We start from the raw sequence: 16,676 nt of genomic DNA, 5'->3' as shown, positions 1-16,676 counted from the left end.
ATTAGAGTGTTAAGGACTGTAATTCCACGAAACAAAAAAATACATTCAATGCAGCAGGTAATTCTCTCCCATTTAAACATCATGTGGTATCTTAGGAAACATTTACTACTAGCACACAAGAGCATCCAATAATCAATTCTCCTCTACAGCATTTTATGTGAAGGACTTGGGCCACATATGTTCCATATGTCAAGTTTCACATAATTTGTATGTTCCCTGCTCTGTGCAGCAATTTTTTGAGGTAGTAGTATGTCCGATAGCAGATTGTATGTTTTAAGAACTGTAGTGACAAAACCAAACTCCTTATTTACAGAGAAATTGATCAATCTCTCAAGTCTTAATTAGTTGTAGCACATACTCACCCTCTCAGCCTTGTTCCATTAGGTAATACTTTTTCTACACCTCCCAACAGCATACACAAAATTGCTTTCTTAATATATTCATGTCCATGAATTGATGGTGCCAGAGATTTGCTAAGTAGTTCAAAAATATCACCAGTGCTCTTTGCATTTACAAGCTTTCTACATTTGGCCACATCACCTCGTGACAAGGCAAGTGTGTTCTCTTTGCTCAATGGTGAAATGTTGTTAGCAATCAAAATTGTCCTAAAAATGAAACAAAAAATATTGACGATGCATATGAGAAGTATAAAACTAAACGGAAATAGCAGTATCAGTGATACAATAGTCCATTATTAACATTCAAACTGGATACAACAATGGGAAAATGTCATATGATCGAACAAATTATTGTTCAAATTATTCCTGGCCAATGGGTGTATTTGATTTTGAAAAATGACAACAGAAACCTATGATGTTGACTGTTTCCAGCCTGCTGGGTTGCGTTGTAGGGATTCAGTTTGTCATGTAGTGTGATGCTTGTGAATGATTTTCATTATAAAGTCACAAAACAGCATTAATACCTTTTATAACCACTAAATTGACAAAAAATATATCTGACCATTGTTTGGAAAATTTGCATATGTAGCAAATGACGTTTTCCCTAAGCAGCTAAAACAGCAAAAGCCTATATAAGAAAAGGTAATCAGCTTTGTGTAGGTAACAATAGGCCTGTGTCATTACTGTTAGAACTTTCAAAAAACAGTGAAAAACCACTCCTTTCGCAACTGACTACATCCTTCGACAAAAGTAATATTGTCTATGGATGTCAACATAGCTTCAGGCCAAAATGCTGAACTGAAACAGTTACTTTTGCCCTAATAAACCATGTCTTCAATGCAGTGGACAATTAAACAAAAGCTGTAGAGATATTTTTAGACTTAACAGAAGTCTCCTTAGAAAGCCTAATGATATGGTTAAGATGCGTACCAAATGAGTGAATCACGTCACTATCAGACCAAAAAGAGAAAGTATTTGGAAGACAATAATCCCCATGTACATATTTCAGAACCATGTTGTTCCACAGGGTTAAATTTTAGCTCCATGTCTTACTTCCCATAACACATTAGAAATTCAGAACCAGTACTTTTTGCAGATGAAACCAGTCTATTGATCGAAGGGAATAATAAGGAAGATCTTATTGCATCTGCAAAAGATATTAGGGAAGAAGTGCAGGTAGTTTACCAGAAACAGACTAACAGTAAATCCCCAGAAAACAAATCTGGAATTTCTATGCAGATCAAAATAAGAAATGCAACACAACCAACAATATACACAGTTAACAAAAATATTAGTTCTGTTGCTGAAACAATTTATTGGGGTTCGTATACAAGAAAACCTTAAATGAAGTTGTCATATTTAGTTACTAAATTTAAAAACTAGCAAAAATGAACGATGCAGTAAAAATTCTTTGCAACAACCTGATTGCTGAGAGTTACAGCCATACATTTTGCTTGTGTCCATTCATTACTTAGTTACAGTATAATTTCATGGATATAACCCAAACCAAAATAGTTTTCAGAAAATAAAACACAATTTTAAGAATAATGAACAATCAAGCAGCAGAGAACCATGCAAACCTTTCTTTAAACATTTAAAAATCTTATCCTCCCCCTGCATGTATGTATTTACAGTAGCTACACATGTCAAAAAGCAAGTACACTGAGAAAAGAAAACAAAATTGTCCATGAATACAGCACCAGATCAAACAGTGGCATACGAGGAGTTCCTTGAAAAATTAAGCTAATTCCTCTGTTGTATTTTGACTGTGTTTATATGAACTGTCATTTACTTAAGATTCATAAACATGTTATTTTATCTATTATTTATTACTTTTCTGTTGTAATTTCATGTACTGATACATTCCATGACCATGGAGATTTGCTCCTCAATTTTGCCCTCCTGAACTAGATATGCAAAATAAATAGACATGCTAGTCACACAACAGTGTGCCAAAAAGTGTGTATCACAGAAGAACAGAGCTACACAACATATTATCCAGACATGCAGAATCTCTTTCTGAACTACGTTGGGCCTACCTTTCGAAAATTTGCGATATCCTACCTACTACAAAACTGCTTTTATTCAATCTTTCAGTATCTTGTTCATGAGAACATGTAATGCATACTTTTAATTTTAGTATGCTCAAATTTGTAACTATTCCTGGTAAGCACCCAATTTGTTATAAAAATTAAATGACACATTTGCAAGTTGTGAAACAAACAAGTAAAAAGATTTTCTGTCCAGTATCTTGTGTGGAACATACATATTGAAAATTTAAATGCACAAAAATAAATAAACACATTGTAAATGGAAGGAGACAGCAGAGCATGCAAGTGTATCTCTAAGAAAGAGATCAAAACTTTTATGAGACATTCAGAAGCTATAAACAAAAGAGAGAGAGAGAGAGAGAGAGAGAGAGAGAGAGAGAGAGAGAGAGAGAGCACACAGGTGTGGGCACTCGAGAAAATACAAAAGCACATTTAACATTAAAATAAAGATGAAGATTGTGGGTAACGAAAAAATACAAAGCTGTTGAAAGTCCCTTATTTTTCTTGTTTCTCAAGCAGGGCTCAACATTCTGCTCCTGCTCATCTTATTTTATACTACAACACACCTACTACAACACAACCACAAGTTGTCCAAATATCATCCTAACTATCCATACACCTACATTGCTACTCTTCTTAAACATTCAAACACTGCTCTTCTGTCTTAACTGGCAACTTACAGCTTCTGTTCATATTCTCAGATTGCCACACTTCATATGTGAATGGAACGCAGAAAGAAAACATAAATGGCATGATGGGACGTACACTCTGCTACGCACTTCACGGTGGTTTGCAGAGTATGGGTGTAGATGATGTAGATGTAAGACAAATGGTTACTGAACACATTAGGTATGCATTCATTTACCAGCTGTGAATCCTGAAATGGTAGTCTTTATACACACTCAAAAATAGATAACATTATAACAGACTGGAAAACTTCAATTAGCTCATGTGCTGACTTGTTTTACGTTTACAAAGTTAATGAGAAAATCAGTTCTTCTTCTTCTTCCTATCCAGTATTGCACCTAGTGGCCTATTACAGTCTCAGTCCAGCATCTTGCTAGTTTTCAACCAACTCTTCTGTCTGTGGGTTGGTACTTTTTTTACTGCCAATCTTCCTCCATAGTACATGGTCTTTCCAAGATGATCAGTAGCTCTATACTGTCTTGTGATTGATTTTACTTTGAGATCCTTATGCATGTTATCAAATCTTTTCCTGTTTCAGAACTGCATCTCAGCACTCAAGTCTCCATTCACCATCTCTTTTAGATTGGCCACACCTCAACAGGATAGGTGTAGCCAGAGCTTGTAAAGCTTTAGTCTGGTGTGCGGCTGAACCAGAGATTGCCTGAAGAAGGTATTTATCAGTCCCATGGCGTATCTGAAGTTTGTGATTTTATGTTGCGTACCATTGTCTTCAATGTTGCTGAGGTAGTACCCTAGTTATTTGAATGCTCTTACTTGCTCAAGGGTTATGTCGTCTGTTCAAAACTCGGTTCTCTTGTAGTCTTTCCCTATGTAGCATTTTATTGAGAGAGATCTCCATGCTGCATGTTTTTGCTATTGTGAGTAGGTTATACACTGATCTCTGTAAAGCATCCTCAGGTTCTGCAAAATGCACCCAGTCATCTGCAAACAGTAGTGTGCCTAGGTCTGTTTGTCTACCTGCCTTGGTTCTGCCATGAGGATTTTGTCTCTGTTCAGGTGGATTTTTTTTTTTTTTTGCGATAAAATAAATAAAGATTACATTACTAAAGTTAATAAATACTTAGTTTAAGTTAATACTGTAAACAGTATGCTGGCTGAAGTTTGCAACCAGAAAGAATAATTAAAATTCAAATGTACATACCCCAAATTCTTCATTAAACTCTACAGATTTCTCTACTTTTTGCAACTGGATACAGATAATAAAACACTGAAAATTACGGAGGTAGCACAATTAGAAGGGCAGATAGGTCCTGATACGGCTGAAGAGAATATATGAATTTATGAGGGTCACATCTTCATGAAGAACTACCTTCTGACAATGTCAGATAGATATGAAAACCCAACCAAAATGCACCTAGATATGAACACCAAACCAAAATGATATCTTATAAACTGGAATTAATTATGAAGGCATTTTCACATTAATTAATTAATTATAAATCTTCTGACCTGAATGTGCAGTTAGAGAAACCACCCTGTTTGCTTGGTAAACAACGATAATTTCCTACTATCTGTACTCTGTCTCCTGGCTTACAAATGTCCACGAGGTCATTATCACAAATGACATCCACAGATCTTGGCAGCTGACCTGCAAATGAAAAAGAGGATATTATTTTAAGTTGCTTGATGGAGTCCAAGCCATTACCACTGATAGCACAAAACTCCAGGAATTTCACTATCTATAATATCCAAAATGTTGCGAAATCCCATTAAGAGATGATCCTCTGAAAGAAATATTAACTCCCTCACAGGGAGGGAGATCTACCATCATGTCTGAACTTTCGAAAAAGTTTCTCGCTTATGGTTTTTACTACTGCAAATTGCACATACAATATAGCTATCAATGAGCAATACTGTTAAGCAAAACACAAATTACAAATTCATCCAGTTTCTGGTCCAGCCACCAAATAAAAATAGGGCGACTTTATTGTTGATAGATGGAGTGTATGAAACATCAGTAATGTAAACACACATTCAAGAAAATCTACATTTGCACTGTTCTGTGTATCATTTACATACTTCAAAATCAACAAAGAAATTTCATACAGGAAACTTCTGGTTGCTAATGAGCTATTTGGGAAGAAATTATCATCAGTGAGGAAAATAATCAAGCTCCATCCCGAAATTCTTGGTGAAGTGGAGAAGACTGTTGAATATGTACCTGCTGGCAACGAGACTGCATCTCTAATGTGTATCCAACAAAGTACTATGAACATGTCCATTACGTTCCATTGAACAACGAAGGAAAGAAGAAGCCATTAATTTGAGCATTTGTTACAGCATATGGGATACAATAATATGACAGATCAAATGATATGCAAATACATTGCAAAGTTTGCATATAATACCAGGGTAACGTTAAGAAATTTTAAGTTGTACCTCAATGAAGTGGTGAATCAGTTTCCCTGAAGGCATCGAGACAATCAACCCTGTGGAAAGTCTCAAAAAGCCAGTTGTTTAAAATCTGTGTACAAAACAAAAACATATTGTGTAGAAAGAGTCTAACAGTGCCGCACACAGCCAGAGGCTAAAACATGGCCGAATGGTGGAAGTCACTGGCCCAAATTTGTCTCTGAGTCTTAATAATTTAAAACTATCATTTAGAATAATTTCAGTTACAGCATAATACTGAACAATTAGAAAAAGTTTATTTGTTGTTTACAAAAAATCATCACTTTTCTGAAAGTTACATCAGCTGGGTACAGTGTACTGTATGTAGCATTATTAAGTAAATTTCTTCTGGATATTTAATGTTTTTCATGTTTAACTTCAGCTTTTAGTTAGACACTAGTGAGAAATCATTGAAGGACATAAAAAATAACTGAAGTTCCATATTTTGAAGGATAAAAATGCTATAAAGCGTCATGGCTTTTATATGCTTGTTGCGTTATATCTCAAGTCTTCAAAAATCCTTGAACTCCGAGTTACAGACACATTCATTTGGTCCTCTAAGATAAGCGCATCAGCTTTTGGAGCACATATGTAGATATGAAATCGGTATGCTGTGCCTGGGTTTCTGCATAAATCCCATTTTTTCAAGCATAACTAGACTAATAACACTGACTGTAAATCTGGCAGTTCACACTTAAAATTCTTTCATGCAGTGAGAATGGTACGAAACAGGGTCCATAAAATGTCAGGAAACCAATCATGAGGCAGCTAGAATGAAACCATGACACTGGCAAACTTAGATCATAAATAGTATTGACTCTTTCAATCACTCTGTGTACCTTTTGCACAATAACACAGTAAGTGGTTTTGTAGATTATTCAGTCTTTTTAACACTTATATGGATACCTGACAAAAGATGTCTTCTCTTAGTACCTTTATTCCTGAAGTGGAATCTTCTATGTACATCTCAAATTTTGTAGATTTACAGCAATACACAATGTTTATACACCTACATCATTACTCTACAAACCATGAGGTGCATGGCAGAGGGTACATACCATTGTACCAGTAATTAGGACTTCTTCCTGTTTGATTTAGTATGGAGCGTGGGAAGAATGATTATTTGAATGCCTCTGTGTGTGCAGTAATTATTCTAATCTTATCCTAAAAATCAATATGTGAGCGATACATAGTGGGTTGTAGCTTATTCCTAGAGCAATAATTTAAAGTTGGTTCTTGAAACTTCATTAATAGACTTTCTTGGGATAGTTTATGTCTATCTTCAAGAGTTTTCCAGTTCCTTCAATATCTCTGTGACACACTCCCAACGATTACACAAACCTGTGACCATTTGTGCTGCCCTTCTCTGTATACGTTAGACGAAAGGATGTGGGTTTTAAGGGAGAGGGTAAGGAGTAATTCCAATCCCAGGAGCTGAAAGACGTTAGGGGGGAAAAAAAAGGACAGGTATACACTCGCACAGACACCCATATCCAACCGCACATACACAGACACAAGCAGACATTTGTAAAGGCAAAGAGTTTCGGCAGAGATGTCAGTCGAGGCAGAAGTACAGAGGCAAAGATGTTGTTGAAAGACAGGTGAGGTATGAGCGGCGGCAACTTGAAATTAGCGGAGGTTGAGGCCTGACAGATAACAAGAAGAGAGGATATACTGAACGGCAAGTTCCCATCTCCAGAGTTCTGACAGGTTGGTGTTAGTGGGAAGTATCCAGATAACCCAGACGGTGTAACACTGTGCCAAGATGTGCTGGCTGTGCACCAAGGCATGTTTAGCCACAGGGTGATCCTCATTACCAACAAACACTGTCTGCCTGTGTCCATTCATGGGAATGGACAGTTTGTTGCTGGTCATTCCCATATATGTGTGGATGGATATATGTGAGTGTGTGCGCGAGTGTATACCCGTCCTTTTTTCCCCCTAAGGTAAGTCTTTCCGCTCCCGGGATTGGAATGACTCCTTACCCTCTCCTTTAAAAGCCATATCCTTTCGTCTTTCCCCCTCCTTCCCTCTTTCCTGATGAGGCAACAGTTTGTTGTGAAAGCTTGAATTCTGTGTGTTAGTTTGTGTGTCTCTCGACCTGCCAGCGCTTCGTTTGGTAAGTCACATCATCTTTGTGCGTGTGTATTTATATATATATATATATATATATATATATATATATATATATATATATATATATATATATATATATATAGTTGTAATAGAGGGAAACATTCCACGTAGGAAATATATATCTAAAAACAAAGATGATGTGACTTACCAAATGAAAGTGCTGGCAGGTCGACAGACACACAAACAAACACAAACATACACACAAAATTCAAGCTTTCGCAACAAACTGTTGCCTCATCAGGAAAGAGGGAAGGAGAGGGAAAGACGAAAGGATGTGGGTTTTAAGGGAGAGGGTAAGTAGTCATTCCAATCCCGGGAGCAGAAAGACTTACCTTAGGGGGAAAAAAGGACGGGTAAACACTCGCGCACACACACACACATATCCAGACACAAGCAGACACATTTAAAGACCTTGTCTTATATATATAAATTAAAAATCTTAAAATCGCTAAAACGGTCCAACTTCTGTACCACACTGAGGTTTGCGTGCCCTTTGTGGATGTGAGGATTTCAAGTTTCTTAAAATAATAATAATAATAATAATAATAATAATAATAATAATAATGCCAGTCGTAAAAGGTGATGAAAAGAACAAACCACTAATAGGGCTAACCCCCCTTTTAGTCTGATTAGTTGGTTCAGGACAGAACTAATGAAGCCTCGGACAAGCACTGACATGGTCGGGGACGACGCTTGAACCCTATGCCCGTCCACAATGGTAACGACACTGCTAGCCACACGGAAAATGATTTAAACCCAAACAGAGGTGTTTTGCAGAATATGCTTCCTGCAACCACTCTAGAAGGAAAACAAAGACAGAGGATGAGATGGTCAGATGAAGTTAACAGACACCTCATGTTCTGTTATTACCAAGCAACAAACTTAGGAACCAACACAACTGGATACAGATACACAAGTATACACAACATTAATTACCAGATACCCAGAATTAAAATTTTTAATAGAAAAACGACTAGCTGATCAGATCCGTGTAATAATCAAAAATAACAGGATACCCCAGTCAGAATTAGAAAACATCAAACAACAAGTACAACAAATACTAGAACAAAATAGTGTGCAATCAGAAGAAGAAGAAAATACAGTAATGGACTCAAACATCCCAGAGAAAACAAACAAAGAACAACACGCATCAATTAAACAATCAGAGGAAAACGAAATCTTAAGACAGCCATGAGAACAACCACAAAAAGAACACGAAGTGACACACATGTTAGATATAGAAGAAAAATTTCAGCTGACATATATAGAATACAAAGACACAAATACAGACATTAGACCATTCTTGCATAGACCACCAAATAACCCACAAGTCGAAACAACTATCAACACAATCATACACAACAAAATAAATGAAAATACAACTACAGAAGAGTTACAACTACTGGTTTATATAGGAGCACTCACTACACTAAATATCAGAACCAGCCAACACACAGTAGAAACCCACAAAACCAGCATGGCAACACAGGCTACAGACCAGAATAGAAAAACTGAGAAAAGATATCGGACAGCTAACACAATTTATAAGAAATGAAATGTCAGACAAAAAATGAAAAAGGTTAGGTAAAATCTCACAACAAGAAGCGATAGAGCAATTAGATGAAAAGAAGCAGAAATTACAAGCATTGGCCGAACAACTTAGAGGATACAAAAAAAGTGAAAATAGAAGGAAACAAAACCAAGCATTCAACACAAACCAAAAGAAATTTTACCAGACAATAGATAACACACACATTAAAATAGACAATCCACCAAACATAACAGACATGGAACACTTCTGGAGCAACATATGGTCAAACCCGGTACAAGATAACAGGCATGCACGGTGGATACAAGCAGAAACAGACTCATACAAGATGATACCACAAATGCCTGAAGTGATAATTTTGCAACATGAAGTCACCCAAGCAATTAATTCTATTCACAATTGGAAAGCCCCTGGAAAAGATAAAATAGCAAATTTCTGGCTACAGAAGTTCACCTCAACACATTCACAGCTAACTAAATTATTTAACAGTTACATTGCAGACCCATACACATTCCCTGATACACTTACACATGGAATAACTTATCTGAAACCTAAAGATCAAGCAGACAAGCAAACCCAGCTAAATATCGCCCCATAACGTGCCTACCAACAATATACAAAATATTAACTTCAGTCATTACACAGAAATTAATGACACATACAACACAGAACAAAATTATAAATGAAGAACAAAAAGGCTGCTGCAAAGGAGCACGAGGATGTAAAGAGCAACTGGTAATACATGCAGAGGTGACATATCAAGCTAAAACTAAACAAAGGTTGCTACACTACGCATACATTGATTACCAAAAAGCTTTTGATAGTGTATCCCACTCATGGTTACTACAAATATTGGAAATATACAAAGTAGATCCTAAATTGATACAGTCCCTAAACATAGTAATGAAAAATTGGAAAACCACACTTAATATCCAAACAAATTCAAATAATATCACATCACAGCCAATACAGATTAAGCGTGGAATATACCAAGGAGACTCATTAAGTCCTTTCTGGTTCTGCCTTGCTTTGAACCCACTATCCAACATGCTAAATAATGCAAATTATGGATACAATATTACTGGAACATACCCACACAAAATCACACATTTGCTATACATGGATGATCTAAAACTACTGGCAGCAACAAATCAACAACTCAACCAATTACTAAAGATAACAGAAGTGTTCAGCAATGATATAAATATGGCTTTTGGAACAGACAAATGTAAGAAAAATAGCATAGTCAAGGGAAAACACAATAAACAAGAAGCTTGCATATTGGATAACCACAACGACTGCATAGAAGTGATGGAAAAAAACAGATGCCTATAAATATCTAGGATACAGACAAAAAATAGGAATAGATAATACAAATATTAAAGAACTAAAAGAAAAATATAGACAAAGACTAACAAAAATACTGAAAACAGAATTGACAGCAAGAAACAAGACAAAAACTATAAATACTTATGCTATACCAATATTGACCTACTCATTTGGAGTAATGAAATGGAGTAACACAGACCTAGAAGCACTCAATACACTTACACGATCACAATGCCACAAATATAGAATACATCACATACATTCAGCAACAGAAAGATTCACATTAAGCAGAAAGGAAGGAGGAAGGGGATTTATCGACATAAAAAAACCTACATTATGGACAGGTAGACAATTTAAGAAAATTCTTTATCGAACGAGCAGGAACTAGAAAAATACACAAAGCAATCACTCATATAAATACATCGGCTACACCACTACAATTTCATAACCACCTCTACAACCCTTTACATCACGTAACACCAATAGATACGAAGAAAGCAAATTGGAAAAAGAAAACACTACATGGCAAGCACCCGTATCATCTAACACAGCCACACATAGATCAAGACACATCCAACACATGGCTAAGAAAAGGCAATATATACAGTGAGATGGAAGGATTCATGATTGCAATACAGGATCAAACAAACACCAGATATTACAGCAAGCATATTATTAAAGATCCCAATACCACAACAGATAAATGCAGACTTTGTAAACAACAAATAGAAACAGTAGATCAAATCACAAGTGGATGTACAATACTAGCAAATACAGAATACCCCAGAAGACATGACAATGTAGCAAAAATAATACATCAACAACTTGCCATACAACATAAACTAACAAAACAACACGTTCCCACATACAAGTATGCACCACAAAATGTACTGGAGAATGATGAATACAAATTATACTGGAACAGAACCATTGTAACAGATAAAACACCACCACATAACAAACCTGGCATCATACTCACCAATAAAAAGAAGAAATTAACACAACTAATCGAAATATCCATACCCAATACAACAAATATACAGAAGAAAACAGGAGAAAAAATTGAAAAATACATCCAACTGGCTGAGGAAGTCAAGGACATGTGGCATCATGATAAAGTTGACATTATACCAATTATACTATCAACTACAGGAGTCATACCACACAATATCCACCAGTACATCAAAGAAAAACAGCTACATCCAAACGTATACATACAACTACAGGAATCTGTAATTATTGATACTTGTTCAACTACCCGAAAGTTCCCAAATGCAATGTAACATATACCGTACAGTTAAAAGGAAGTCACGCTTGATCAAGATCCGCGTCACTTTCCATTTTTAACCAGACCTAAGGTCTGAGAAAAATAGAAATAATAATAATAATAATAATAATAATAATAATAATAATAATAATAATAACTTGACTATGGCTCTAAGGTAGACTCCACTTATGATTCTTATGAATCTTCTCTACGTACATAGCACTTTTCTAGTCCATTGCCGCTATCTCCAAATGTGATTCTACATGCCACAATGGCATAAAAATAACCATAATAAGCTGACTTAATAATTTTTGTATCTCTACAAGGGCGAATGATGTGTAAAGCATAAGTTGCAGAACAGTCTTTTGCACAAATTGATGGTGTGGTCTGGCCAGTTTTTTCCCTATATCAATATGTATGCCCAGGTATTCTCGAGTACCTATATCCATCATAGTTATCTGCTGGTCACATAGTTTTTGTCATATTTCTTTATCTTTAGAAGCTGTGTGAAAATGAATGTAATTAAGAGAAAGATTATTTGTGCTAAGCCAGTTCACAATATCCCTTATTAGCTCACACCTCAAGTGCATCTAGTATCATCAGTAAAGATGGTGAATTTATTCTGAACAAAGAGGTAGATCATTAATAAAAATAATAAAAAGCAGGTGACCCAGAACTAAACCCTGAGCCACTCTACATGAATGGTACCCCATTCTGACATGCGGAGACACCATCTGGACTATCCCACACAACTTTGCTTTCTATCAGAAATGTACAAATAAAGCCACTCCCCTGTTGCAGCAATTATATCTACATCTGTATCTTTATGTGAAAGTATTTGGCGACTGACGCAGTCAAACTTCCTTTTTATAGGTTGCCCTGATATTATGGTCATTAAGATGCTTAACAATCCTGGCATGCATTAGTTTCTCAAAATCTTGGAAAAAATTGTGAGTTGTGAGATTGGCTACTTGCCTTATCTCCATTCTCATACAGTGGTTTTACTAGTGCAGGCCTGAATCATTTAGGAATGATGCTTCGCCTAAAAAATATGTCAAAGGATTTTACTCACATGGCTGTAGTAGTATTTTAATAAGTTACTATATGTAGTTAACCCCCCCCCCCCCCAAAATTTTTACTTTTCAGAACTAATGATTCTTTAAATTTCCTGTACAGTGAAAGTGCTTGCTTGGATTTGTTGCACTGTGCTAGGTACACTAGCTTGCAGAAAATTCAATGCTTGATTTATGGAGCATTGTGATACTATTATCTCTGTTACTGTTAAAAGAGGTCTGTTGAATTTATCATTAACTGTTTCTAGACCACTAAGATGATGATCCTCTTTATAAATGAAAACACGTATGTCACTGATGTAATATTCTGCAATATCTATAATTTTATTTTACAAACTGATACATATGCACCTGATGGTGTATAATAGCTGAAAACTGGTTTGTAAAAGAAAATAATAACTATGTAGAATATTACACCAGCATTGTGTGTGTCTTCATAATGTATAAAATATTCTACCAAGAACTGTTTTTTTTTTTTTTTTTTTTTTTTTTAATCCGGATATTTTCTCTACAAAATGCACTTTACCCAATTTCCTTCTTTATGAAATTCCAGATAGTTTTTATTTTATTGCGAGAGTTATCCATTTCTGCTTCTAAGAACATGCTTTTTGAAGCCTGTATCTCTTGTTAAGAATTCTACTGTGCAGTTTGAAATGTCTAATCTTATGAAGATTATTTCATTTACTAGCTGCTGCGTGAAGTTCCCCTTTCAGTCTACAAGAAATTTTTATGCTGACAATGCTGCTCTGACATGTGGAATAACACTATTCACTTTTGCTCTGTTTGTAATGGTTCCATTTACCTTTTTACATATAAAGTACTTTTTTCATAATTCACAAGCCTTCTGTGCCTGGTATGAGGGCATGTGTCTGGTTTATGCTGTATTTTCTGAATGAAAAACACATTTGTTTTATTCCATTATTACATTCTAGCAACTTCCTTTTGAAACAGATATACATACACCACCTAATGATTATTTCTAACATTTAGGCATGTAGACACAATACTATTTTTCTTTGTTACTCCTGTCTTAACAATATCTGTTGTGCAACAATTACTACGTTCTTTGAAAAAGCCTTTTCATGTTTTTGCCATGACTGTCTGCTAAAATTATACACTACATTTGTATTTATGCTACTTTACTTTCTTTCGACATAGTCTTTGACCTTACTTCCACAATCACATGCACTGGATGGTATGCCCCGTTTCTCAATATCACTGATTCTCCTAACATTTGATTTAGACTGTTGCACGATTCAACTGAAATGATCATTTTATTTTCGCTTAGCAGTTCAGTCTCTTCACTTACATAAAGAACTTAAATTTGTTTTTAACCGTCAACTGCTAGTTGTTTTCATTCACCGGTGATTTTTGAGTGTTTGAACTTCTATCTGTGTGATATTTCAACCCAGCCAGAGTTTTTATGCGGAAAAGAACTGAGCCTTTGTTTGGCTAACAGCTGACTCATTTCTTCTTAAAGTTTTATCACATCAGACTACTCTATGCACAGATGATTAACTGAAGACTACAGATTAATTTCAACTGTCTCACTCTCAGAAACCTATCTAAAATAAGTGTTACATCTTACTCATAACAATTTTCTATTACTTGTTCCCCCCCCCCCCCCCCATCAGTTCTATTCGAGCAAACTGCCTCACCCTGAATAATACAATAAATGGCTCTAAACATCCATGCATCAATAATGCACAGTGCTAGATAATCGAAAGGATCTTACGAACATTCATTTTGAATTCAGAAAAAAATTGAGGTGAAGGAAAATGGGTTCAAAATATTTGGGCAGATGAACAAAATAGAAATCAAATAATTCTGCAACCACTACTGTGTTGTGTGTTGTGTCAAAACTGCCTGATTTGTAACTGCTAGCAGGACAGACCTCAGTGTGCAATATTAAAAACTGGAAAAGCTTGACAGCATTAATACAGGGTGTATACGGGGACAAGGAAAAAAAATTCCCAGATTATTCCCGGATTTCTCCCGGATATCCCGTTTAAAAAATATGCTTTTTCCCGGGCGACAATACACTTTTTCTGTGCTAAGTGACAGTAGGTTTTCCGTAGATTTTCCCTTGGAACTGTAAAACTTATCAATCCTTTGAATGGTTAACGTTTTATACAATCGCATAGAACTTCCCGGAAAAAAAAGAAAAGACGGAACAAAGAAGTTTGGAGAGACTTTTAATAAAAAAATAAATAAAAAAAGAAGTTTTGGAAAGACCTTTGATTTGCAGCAACAGATATGTTGCATATTTTCGTATTACGAAAGTATAAATTCGAATTGCATAAAAAACAACGCGTTAGTTTCCGGAGCGTTGAAACTGAGGTTGCGATGTCCTTTTGTAAGCAAGTCATATCTCAAGCCACGAGATCTCGTCAGCCGATGACAGCAGCTATTCAGAGCATAGGACACATGTTATAGTCAGCCAATAGCAAGATCACTGGTCACATTGCGTGAACACGCAAGAGGAAAAGTTAACAGTTTACATTAATGTACACAGTACCGTATATCTACAAGAAAAGCTACACTTTCACACATGTTAGTCTCTAAGATAAACACGCTACAACAGAAGCTAAGCTTTCACATGTAATATTGGTCTTTTTTTGCGTTTATTATACTTTAAGACACATCACACAAATGTGCCAGTAAATTTAAAATTATGACATAAATGTCTGGGTTCCAAATTCTTGTAAGTGGCTGGTCCTCAAACTGTTCAGTTTCGAACGCTCTGTGATTTAGATATCCATCCCACTTTCTTACATGCAACATAATTCATCTTGCGTGAAAAGAAATTTACTTTGAATGTAACGCTTTTCTAACTACCGTTCGCAACACTACCCGGAGACTGTTAGAAATAGGTTCAATTTACCAGTTGCCAGAGAGCGCCAGAAAACGCATTATTGTGCGTGTGCAACTGCAGTGGTGTAGGAAGCCCGTATGTCCGTGTGTATAAAGCACTGAGCTTACATTACACCATAAAAGAAACAGTGCATCAGAGGATACGCCAAAGAGCACCGGAATTTCGTAAACCATACTAAAATGCATAATTCGGCTTGAAGTGCAAATTGGCTTTTTCCAGATTCAGAGTGAAGTAGGTCCCATCTGATATTAAGCTTATCAGTGTGGTTTTTGGGATGTAAATTTTCTTGGAGTACCAGTACTCTACGATCTCATTTTTGATTCTTTATTATGGCATAATGCAATATATGGCAGAAGATGATAACGTGCACTTGAAATTGCACTTGAAATTCAGCGAACAGTTGGAACTAGCCAATACTGTAGAATGAAACACTTCGTTTCAAATAAAATGATTGCCTCGGCGGAAAATTAATAAAGCCAAATTTCTTAGAAAACTTGCAAAAATAACTTCACTGTTGTGCAAGGCGATTAATACTTGACTGTTGCTAACTTGGAAATAAAATAAAATCAGAAAACGTAAATTAATAATATATTTTTGACGTCCGTAATTATGTAAATGTATTTTAATTCACTTGATAGCTCCCGGCCACAGAAATCCGTTTTGTTTTCATTTGACGTGGGAGCTGTACACGAAGAGAAGCAGCGAAAACACTTAAAGTAAGGCTAGGCGCAAACTGAGACGCGTATTGCACGTGTGACGTGACACGACACAACAGCGCAACACGCACGTGCCGCACGAGTCGCGCGGGTCCGGCGCATGTTGGGACGTGTACGCCATACTTCACACGCGCCGACTGGCGACGCTCTGCGCAGACAGAACCGAAGCGCGCGCAACCTGTT

At 36.1% G+C, this 16,676-nt stretch overlaps 1 protein-coding gene across 1 annotated transcript in view; it reads right to left on the bottom strand.

Moving 5' to 3' along the window:
• Positions 1-16,676, bottom strand: part of LOC124610893 (zygotic DNA replication licensing factor mcm3) — a 106,523-nt gene that overhangs the window by 42,557 nt on the left and 47,290 nt on the right. The window contains exons 6-7 of the mRNA XM_047140197.1: positions 4,607-4,745; positions 363-605 (exon numbers count right to left, since the gene is read on the bottom strand). Coding sequence (XP_046996153.1) covers positions 363-605; positions 4,607-4,745 — 382 coding nt within the window. The remainder of the gene's footprint in view (positions 1-362; positions 606-4,606; positions 4,746-16,676) is intronic.

This window comes from Schistocerca americana, chromosome 1 (genome assembly GCF_021461395.2).
Source record: "Schistocerca americana isolate TAMUIC-IGC-003095 chromosome 1, iqSchAmer2.1, whole genome shotgun sequence".
Taxonomy (NCBI): domain Eukaryota; kingdom Metazoa; phylum Arthropoda; class Insecta; order Orthoptera; family Acrididae; genus Schistocerca; species Schistocerca americana.
The sequence above is the reverse complement of the archived record's forward strand: the minus strand, read 5'-3'. Positions and strand labels throughout refer to the sequence as shown.